The sequence below is a fragment of the Palaemon carinicauda genome, chromosome 25, assembly GCF_036898095.1.
Source record: "Palaemon carinicauda isolate YSFRI2023 chromosome 25, ASM3689809v2, whole genome shotgun sequence".
Taxonomy (NCBI): domain Eukaryota; kingdom Metazoa; phylum Arthropoda; class Malacostraca; order Decapoda; family Palaemonidae; genus Palaemon; species Palaemon carinicauda.
Window position 1 is genome coordinate 100,012,550 of NC_090749.1, and position 10,000 is coordinate 100,022,549.

The 10,000-nt window shown below is 35.0% G+C and overlaps 1 protein-coding gene across 1 annotated transcript in view; it reads left to right on the forward strand.

The window, feature by feature from the left end:
- Nucleotides 1-46: 46 nt before the first annotated feature.
- LOC137618734 (hydroxymethylglutaryl-CoA lyase, mitochondrial-like) overlaps nucleotides 47-10,000 on the forward strand; it is a 69,812-nt gene continuing 59,858 nt past the window's right edge. Inside the window, exon 1 of the mRNA XM_068348904.1 lies at nucleotides 47-159. Within this exon, the coding sequence (XP_068205005.1) occupies nucleotides 121-159 (39 nt within the window). The 5' untranslated portion in view covers nucleotides 47-120. The remainder of the gene's footprint in view (nucleotides 160-10,000) is intronic.

A 10,000-nucleotide genomic window follows, 5' to 3' on the forward strand; every position in this document is an offset into this window, starting at 1 on the left:
GGTGTTTTCTGCATTGAGCGTGTTGTTTGTGAGTGTCAGATTGTTGTCAAAGAGTGTTGTCGAGGTGTTGTCACAAGGGCTTCCAACACTTACTAGTTGTATGGGGAAACATTTGACGAAATGTTGGATTCTCCTGCAATATTGAGTTTGATATTACAGGTAAATAATTTTTGTTTTCCTTTTTGTTCTCGGAGACACAAAAGGCCTCTGACATGTCCCTCAACTTGCGTCTGTTTATGTTCTTTCTATGCCAGTCTATCCCCGCAAACTTTCTTGGTTCGTCGATCTATCGTCTTCTCTTCCTTCCCCCGCTTCTTTTATAATCTCTAGGGACCCATTGTGTTATTCTTAATGTCCATCTATTGTCTGCTATTCTCTTTATATGTCCTGCTCATGTCCATTTCTTTTTCTTACAATCTCGTATACATTTTGCTCTTTTTCTGACTCTTAGTGTTATTCTCATCATTATTCTTTCAATAGCTATAAATAAATAAATAAATAAATAAATAAATAAATAAATATATATATATATATATATATATGTCTAGGGCCTTTGTCCTGCAGTGGAGTAGTTATGGCTGATAATGACGATGATACATACATATATATATATATATATATATGTATCATCGTCATTATCAGCCATAACTACTCCACTGCAGGACAAAGGCCCTAGATATATATATATATATATATAATGTGTGTGTACAAGACTGCTAAATATTTAGTTAGATACACACTTACACACACACGCACCTACACACATATTTAGCCCTCCCCCCTCCCCCTTTCCTAACTTGAACCCTTCTCACCCGGGTATGACTAGTCGCTATCTTTCTCCTTTACTGTATTCATTACTTTCTGTGAACAACTGCAGTCGATCAATAACCAGGTACGTAACCACACTTGACTCCGGATTAGCCATCCCGACTCTCTCGTATATAAATGTCCCTTTTTATAATGTGGGTGCGTTGCTTGCAGTGTGCCCTGCCTAACTCTCTGTAGAGGGTGCGAAAATGATATTTGTGAGATCTCAAAGTTGTCAAGATTTTTAGCTCTCACCTCAGTAATTGTAACGCCAGATTACTTATATTATATCAGTTAATCTACTCTCTCTCTCTCCCTCTCTCTCTCTCTCTCTCTCTCTCACTGAATGTCAGTCATTTTATGATATTTTAAACTCTCTCTTACAATCTCTCTTTAAATGGAATTCTCTCTCTCTCTCTCTCTCTCTCTCTCTCTCATTGAGTCTCACTGTATGATATTTTAAACTCTCTTACAATTTCTCTTTAAATGGAATTCTCTCTCTCTCTCTCTCTCTCTCTCTCTCTCTCATTGAATGTCAGTCATTTTATGATATTCTAAACTCTCTCTTACAATCTCTCTTTAAATGGAATTCTCTCTCTCTCTCTCTCTCTCTCTCTCTCTCTCATTGAGTCTCCCTTTATGATATTTTAAACTCTCTTACAATCTCTCTTTAAATGGAATTCTCTCTCTCTCTCTCTCTCTCTCTCTCTCTCTCTCTCTGTAAATTTATCAATGACTTAAGAGTCACCTTAATCATCCATTATTTTCATAAGGCAAACGTTGATACTGTCCCACGTGACTAAAAACCTTGACTCCGCCCTTGGAAACGTTCGGAACGTTAGCGAAGATTACTCAGGACAAGGTTAACGAAAATGGGCATCAGCTGATTAGCCACATCTCTCTCTCTCTCTCTCTCTCTCTCTCTCTCTCTCTCTAATTTAACCTAACCAAGATTTCTTCATTCTATATATTTTAGAAAGACCCTTTTGAGAGAGAGAGAGAGAGAGAGAGAGAGAGAGAGAGAGAGAGAGGGGGGGGGACCTGTTTCTCCTATATTGGTTTGGCACCAGAGAGGAATATATCATGTCTCATTGGATGAGTCCCCTGTGCGGTGATCTTCCACATGACTGGCTCTTACAATCGTACAGATGGTTCATCAGCAGTCTGTTGACCCCTCCTTTAGACACTGCACTATTTATCCCTGGAGTTTGAGACCTGCTCAAGCTCGATAGTTTCTTGTAGTGTCTGCGACCTCACCATCCTTGTGACATTTGAGCTAGGGATGGTGGACCTTATAGGTTTGCGTGCACATCATTAGCAGCCATTGCCTGGCTCTCCCTGGTCTTAGCCTCAGAGAGAGGAGCCCTTGGTTGGTAATTATATATACATATATATATATATATATATATATAAATATATATATATACACACAAAACATATGTATATATATACACACACAAAACATATATATATATATATATATATATATTATATATATATATACAACAAATGCAGCCTTTTTTGTCCGCTGCGGGACAAAGGCCTGAGAAATATTTTTATTCATGTCTGGTGTTTGGCCAGTTTTCATTCACTACGCTGGCCAATGCGAATAGGTGATAGTGGGAGATATTCGTCTGATTGCTCACAGCAAACCAACCTAGTATAGGTGGCCCTGGCTAGTAAAGTTTTACTAATCATAAAGGGATATTACATATATATATATATATATATATATGTATATATATATATATTGTGGAATGATCTTTCTAATCGGGTAGTTGAATCAGTGGAGCTACTAAAGTTCAAAGTTGCAGCAAATTCTTTAATGTTGAACAAGCAGACATAAGTCTTTTTTATAGTTTATATATGACATATCTGTTTCGACGTTGTTACTGTTTTTAGAATGATTTATTGTCAATTTGTTCTCATCATTTATTTATTTTCTTATTTCCTTTCCTCACTGGGCTATTTTTTCTATTGGAGGCCTTGGGCTTATAGCATCTTGCTTTTCCAATTAGGGTTGTACCTTGGCAAGTAATAATATATATATATATATATATACATATATATATATATATATATATATATATATATACATATATTTATATGCATATATATATATATATACATATATATATATATATACATATATTTATATGCATATATATATATATATATATACAAGTGCTATGTCACTGTCAAACAAGCTTCTTGAACCAGGGTTCGATTCCCGGCCATTCAGAAGCTATTGTCTTTGGAGTCCTACCTGTCTGGACTAGACCAGGGAACTGAGTGACCATCGGAAGGACAGCACTCGGGAAGAAAAATTCCAAATTTACCGGTTTAAGCGATGTGGAGGGGGGGGGGGACAGAGGATATTTGGCTGTTCAGTCCCCCCCTCCACATCGCTTAAACCGGTAAATTTGGAAATTTCTACCTGTGCGCTGTCCTTCAGATAGTCACTCAGTTCTCTAGTCTGTTCCAGACAGGTTGGTCTCCTTAGACAATTTTATTATTTATTTATTTGGTCTATTATTTGTGTTTGTTTGGTGTCTGTATTTCAGTTTTAAGATGCTCTTCTTTTACTTCATTTAATTTACTGTTTTTACTTGTATATATATATATATATATATATATATATATATATTATTATTATTATTTGCTAAGCTACAACCCTAGTTGGAAAAAGTAGGATGCTATAAGCTAGGGGCTCCAACAGGGAAAATAGCTCAGTGAGGAAAGGAAACGAAAAAGAAAAATGAAATATTTTAAGAAGAGCAACAACATTAATATATATATATATATATATATATAGAGAGAGAGAGAGAGAGAGAGAGAGAGAGAGAGAGAGTGAAAGGATGCAATTAAGAAAAAAAATGACATAAGCGAGTGGACGTTCAACCCAGGCCCAATTGGTTTAGAGACACCTGGTGGTGGGGAAAGGTGTTGTGGTGAAATCTCTCGTTTGTTCGTTTGTTTGTTTGTGGTTATCAAGCGTTGGGGGAAAAGGTGACGGGAAATTCATTGTGTTTCTCGGTTTTACAGATGGTGGAGTGGGAAATTCGTGGTGTTTCTTAGTTTGATACAAGAAGAGATGGAATTTTCGTGTTGGTCATTAGTTTTCCAGGATATGAAATGGAAAATTCTTTGTGTTTTCACAAAATGCAGTGGATAATTCGTAGTGTTTTTCACAAGATGAAGTGGAAAAATCGTAGTGCTTCTTAAAAGATGAAATTAAAAAGTCGTAGTGCTTCTCACAAAATGCAGCGGATAATTTGTAGTGGTTCTCACAAGATGAAGTGGAAACTCTTTGTGTTTTCACAAAATGCAGTGGATAATTCGTAGTGTTTTTCACAAGATGAAGTGGAAAATTCGTAGTGCTTCTTAAAAGATGAAATTAAAAAGTCGTAGTGCTTCTCACAAAATGCAGCGGATAATTCGTAGGGATTCTCACAAGATGAAGTGAAATAATCGTAGTGCTTCTCACTAGATGAAGTGAAATAATCGTAGTGCTTCTCACAAGATGAAATGGATAATTCGTAGTGCTTCTCACTAGATGAAGTGAAATAATCGTAGTGCTTCTCACAAGATGAAATGGATAATTCGTAGTGCTTCTCACTAGATGAAGTGAAATAATCGTAGTGCTTCTCACTAGATGAAGTGAAATAATCGTAGTGCTTCTCACTAGATGAAGTGAAATAATCGTAGTGCTTCTCACAAGATGAAGTGAAATATATTTAGTGCTTCTCACAAGATGAAGTGGAAAAGTCGTAGTGCTTCTCACAAGATGAAGTGAAATAATCGTAGTGCTTCTCACTAGATGAAGTGAAATAATCGTAGTGCTTCTCACTAGATGAAGTGAAATAATCGTAGTGCTTCTCACTAGATGAAGTGAAATAATCGTAGTGCTTCTCACTAGATGAAGTGAAATAATCGTAGTGCTTCTCACTAGATGAAGTGAAATAATCGTAGTGCTTCTCACTAGATGAAGTGAAATAATCGTAGTGCTTCTCACTAGATGAAGTGAAATAATCGTAGTGCTTCTCACTAGATGAAGTGAAATAATCGTAGTGCTTCTCACTAGATGAAGTGAAATAATCGTAGTGCTTCTCACTAGATGAAGTGAAATAATCGTAGTGCTTCTCACTAGATGAAGTGAAATAATCGTAGTGCTTCTCACTAGATGAAGTGAAATAATCGTAGTGCTTCTCACTAGATGAAGTGAAATAATCGTAGTGCTTCTCACTAGATGAAGTGAAATAATCGTAGTGCTTCTCACAAGATGAAGTGAAATATATTTAGTGCTTCTCACAAGATGAAGTGGAAAAGTCGTAGTGCTTCTCACAAGATGAAGTGAAATATTTGTAGTGCTTCTCACAAGATGAAGTGGATAATTCGTAGTGCTTCTCACAAGATGAAGTGGAAAAGTCGTAGTGTTTCTCACAAGATGAAGTGAAATATATTCAGTGCCTCTCACAAGATGAAGTGGAAAAGTTGTAGTGCTTTTCACAAGATGAAGTGAAATATATTCAGTGCCTCTCACAAGATGAAGTGGAAAAGTTGTAGTGCTTTTCACAAGATGAAGTGGAAAACTCTATGTTTTCACAAAATGAAGTGGAAAATTCGTAGTGCCTCTCACAAGATGAAACAAAAAAGTTGCAGTTTTCACAAAATGAGATGGAAAAGTCATAGTGCTTCTCATTCTTGTATAAGATGAGACTAAATATTTGTATTGTTTCTTAGTTTGACACGAAAGGAGATGAATTATTTGTGTTTGCCACTAGTCTTCCACGATATGAAATGAGCAATTCGTAGTTTTATAACAAGATGAGATGGAAAAATTCGTAGTGGTTCTCAGTTTTACCCAAAATGAAGAAAATGATTCATTTGTCATGTGTCTCATTTCTAGAATAATATTATTTGGAAATTTCACTTTGTATCTGAACTATTGGATGAAAAGTGGATAGATAATTGGGAGGGGTTCTCAATTACCAATAAAATACGATGTAATATTAGTAGTGCTTCTCAGTTCTGAATCAACTTGGAGGATGCTAATTTCGTACCGTTTCTCAGATTGGGATAAAATACTTTAAAAAATCATGATCAAAATTAAATAAAAATTTCATTCTTTAATATTAGATAAAAAAAAAATCGCCATTTGATAAAACCAAAAGAAAAATTAGCTTATTTTTTATTTTTATGATAAAATGTATTGAAAAATTCCTCAATAATTTTTTTTGGAAAAGTAAATACAGGCCACTTTAAAATGTTTGTGGTTAAAAAGACTAAAAAAAGTTTATATTTATTGTTTGATATTTTTTTTAAATAATATTTTTTTTTCATAATTATTCTATGATTTTGAGTAACAAAAATTAGCTTTGGCTTATAAGTTTATCAGGAGATATTATTATTACCTTATATCCAAGGCCGCTCATAAATAGCAGAGGAAAGGGACAGTGACATTGCCCTAGCTAGCAGGACAATGCCCTAGAGACTGACCATATATACATATGATCAGCGGCCAAGCCCGCCCTCCACCCAAGCCAGGACCAGAGAGGGCCAGGCAATGGCTGCTGATGACTCAGCAGACATATCTATAGGCTCCCCAATCCCCCTTCCCCCCTCTATAGGTCACAAGGAGGGTGAGGTTACAGCAACCGAAGGAACTAACGAGTTTGAGAGGGACTTGAACCCCAGTCTGGCGATCACCAGTCAGGGACGTTACCACATGGGCCACCACAACCCTTATGGATGCTCTTTATGTGTTACTATTATGATTCAAAATTTTATTTTCTATTTATCTACGGAATTTTTTTTCTTTTTTTTTACATTTGATCATTTTTGCTATATTTTCCTGAGATTTGACTGTGATTTTGTGTCTGAGGAAAGAATGTATTTTATAGATTTATTATTATTATTATTATTATTATTATTATTATTATTATTATTATTATTATTATTATTATATCTTTGTGTCTCGTCATTGCCAACAAATTCATATATTCTGGGAGAATTTAGGATCATTAGGATCTATAAGGAACATTAGGGACCCAAAAACATAAAAAAAAAATATTATAATATAGCAAAGAGATTAGATATGTTAAAATTTTGAATGATAAGATGATGAAGGCTAGACATTCACTACTAGTTTACGAAACATGTCACGTAGATATGATAGTACATGCATCCTCTTCTTACCATGGCATGACTACTCCCTCTCTCCCCTACCCGAGGGATGGGGAAAGCAGAGCGAGACCGATATACTGTATATATATATATATAGATATATATATATATATATATATATATATATATCTGTATACGTATATATATATATATATATATATATATATATATATATATATATATATATATATATATATATCAAAGACAGAGTCACTATAACCTCAGTTTCAACTTGGTCCAGGTTCGAATCCTTGGGCGACCTAAAGCTATTAACATTAGGTTAATTCCCTCTTTGGGTCTCTGGTTCCGAGGCAGATCAAATTATATATATATATATATATATATATATATATATATATATATATATATATATATATATATATATATATATATATATATATATATATATATATCCAACTATTTACTCTTTATTATATAAAAAAGATTTTTAGTCTGATGTTAATTTTTGCATACCATCAATTCTGGGATTAACATAAGACAAAGTTAAATTCAAAATTAAAAAAAAAAAATATATTTTTGTTTTTCATGAAATGAGATCTTAGACGAATTTTAACTGAATTTGAAATAAAACGATAATTACAACGAAGACAGAAGAACCCCACAATTAAGTGGTATTTGAGGATAGTGAAATTAAATATATGTTAATTTCTCTCTAATTAGTGACTTCGGTTAATAAATCATTCGTGAAATATGCTATCATTAAAAACGGGATATATTTGAATATCAATTGGAGTTAATAAGGGTATATAAACGCGTGGGCGTGCGTGTGTGCGTGTGTGTGTGTGTGTGTAATACACACCCAAAACTTTGCATGTCGATCAAACTAACGTTTCATGAATCATAATCAAAGGTCAGATGTGAATCATGATTAATCTTTTATGCCAAATGATTCATCTGATTCCTTTAATGACATTCAGTTTACAGTAATTACCTCCGCCAACGAAGTTGGAAGGAGGTTATGTTTTCACCCCTGTTTGTATTTGTTTGTGTGTGTGTGTGTGGAAATTAATAAATTTTGGAAGGTCGAGGTCAAAGGTCAAGGTCACGGTCAAGCAAAGAGTCCAATTCACGTTATCAGTCATAAGTTTGGACATTGTTGCCACAGAGACTTCAGACTTGGTTCATATTTGAAAATCCACGCCAGGTAATACATGCTAACGTCAAATGTCAAGGTCATGGTAAAAAAATAAGCTGCCGCGGCGGAGATCTGCACTCTACTGAGTACCCCACTAGTTCGTGTTATCAAACTGAAGTTTATGAAAAAGAAAGTTTTGAAAACTCGGACCAGAAAGATAACATGACCTCATTTCTACCCTTTTTTCAGAATATCTAATCCCAAGGTCGTTTCAAACTACTTAATGGTTATTCTGTTACACTTATTTGCTCTATTTTTTTACGAAAGGACTTAGCAATGGCTGGTGTCCCTTTTAAAGAGTTCCACTGTATGTCAAAATAGAGTGAGATCCGATTTACTTCTTGCGCTTCCATGTAAGGTACCAAATTATTCATTACTTTCTCAATCTTTTGCCTAAGTACCAATATCACCCTATAATCATCCGTAAAACTATTTCAAACTCAAGTTTAAGCTTAAATGTATCATCTAGCATGTTCACATCATCATCATTATCATCATTATCTCCTACGCCTATTGACGCAAAGGGCCTCGGTTACATTTCGCCCGTCGTCTTATTTTGAGCTTTTAAACCAATACTTCTCACTTCATCATCGCCTACTTCGCTCTTCATAGTCCTCAGCCATGTAGGTCTGGATCTTCCAACTCTTCTTGTGCCTTGTGGAGCCTAGTTAAATGTTTTATGAACTAATCTCTCTTGTGGAGTGCGAAGAGCTTGACCAAACCATCTCTCATCTACTTACATAATTTTATTTTTTTACTCTGCTTAGAGACGGGAATTTTCAACAACAACAACAACAACAACAAATGTAGCCATTTCTAGTCCACTGCATCACCACGCTGGTCACTATGGATTGGTGACAGTGGGAGACTTTAACCCGATCACTCACTGCAAATCAACCTAGTATGGGAGGCCCTGACTAGTACAGCTTTGCTGATCATGGCGATACGTAAACCCTTTCACCACGTTGAGGTATCTCTTTTTCCCTTCAGTTATGGCTACTCAAGAGCTCGAGGTGAGGATGGCAGGTTCAGCCTAGCCAAGATTCTTGGACATGATATGTCCTACCATGCGAGCGGCATTTTTAGATTTATTTCAGCAGCAGGTCTAAAAACTATTTTACTTTCATAATGATATTTAACTTTTATGATTTTAATGGAATATTATTTTATTTTTTATATGAAATAAAGGATATCGGCATCAATGCCAGAAAAGTTTAAATCAATCAATACTCAAGACATTGAGACTTTTCATTGAAAAACTCAGTAGAGAGCATACCTCCGCCACGCCAAGCAGTCTTATTTTGCTCTTAACTCCACTGCCTACTTGTACTTCGATGTACTTTATTAAAAATCTATTGGATTTGTCCTTAGGCCCTACCCCACATATCTACCAAATTTCATTGAAACTAGTTCAGTATTTTTTACGTAATATTCACAAAAAAAATTAACATTACATTTATTTTGAAAGTACTTCTACGTACTTGTACTATGATGTACTCTATCCAAAATGTTACAGATTCATCATTTGATCATAACTAACCTAACTACCAAGTTTGATCAAAATCGTCCCATTAGTTTTTGTGTAAAGTTGTTCACAAACAAATAAATAAACTAACAAACAGACATGGGTGAATACATACCCTTCGCGAAGAAGGGGAAAAACAGACAAAAGCAGATGATTGTACGATAATAGCGAAGAACAGCATAGACGGGATGAATATATTTGAGGCGTACACAAAATTATACGCCAAGGACAACCAGTTCACGCAGCCCACCCTTGTCTTTACCGTAAGTAAGGCTCATTTACATACGGTTATGTAACTCCAAGACTCTATTGCCTCTTCAAAGGGA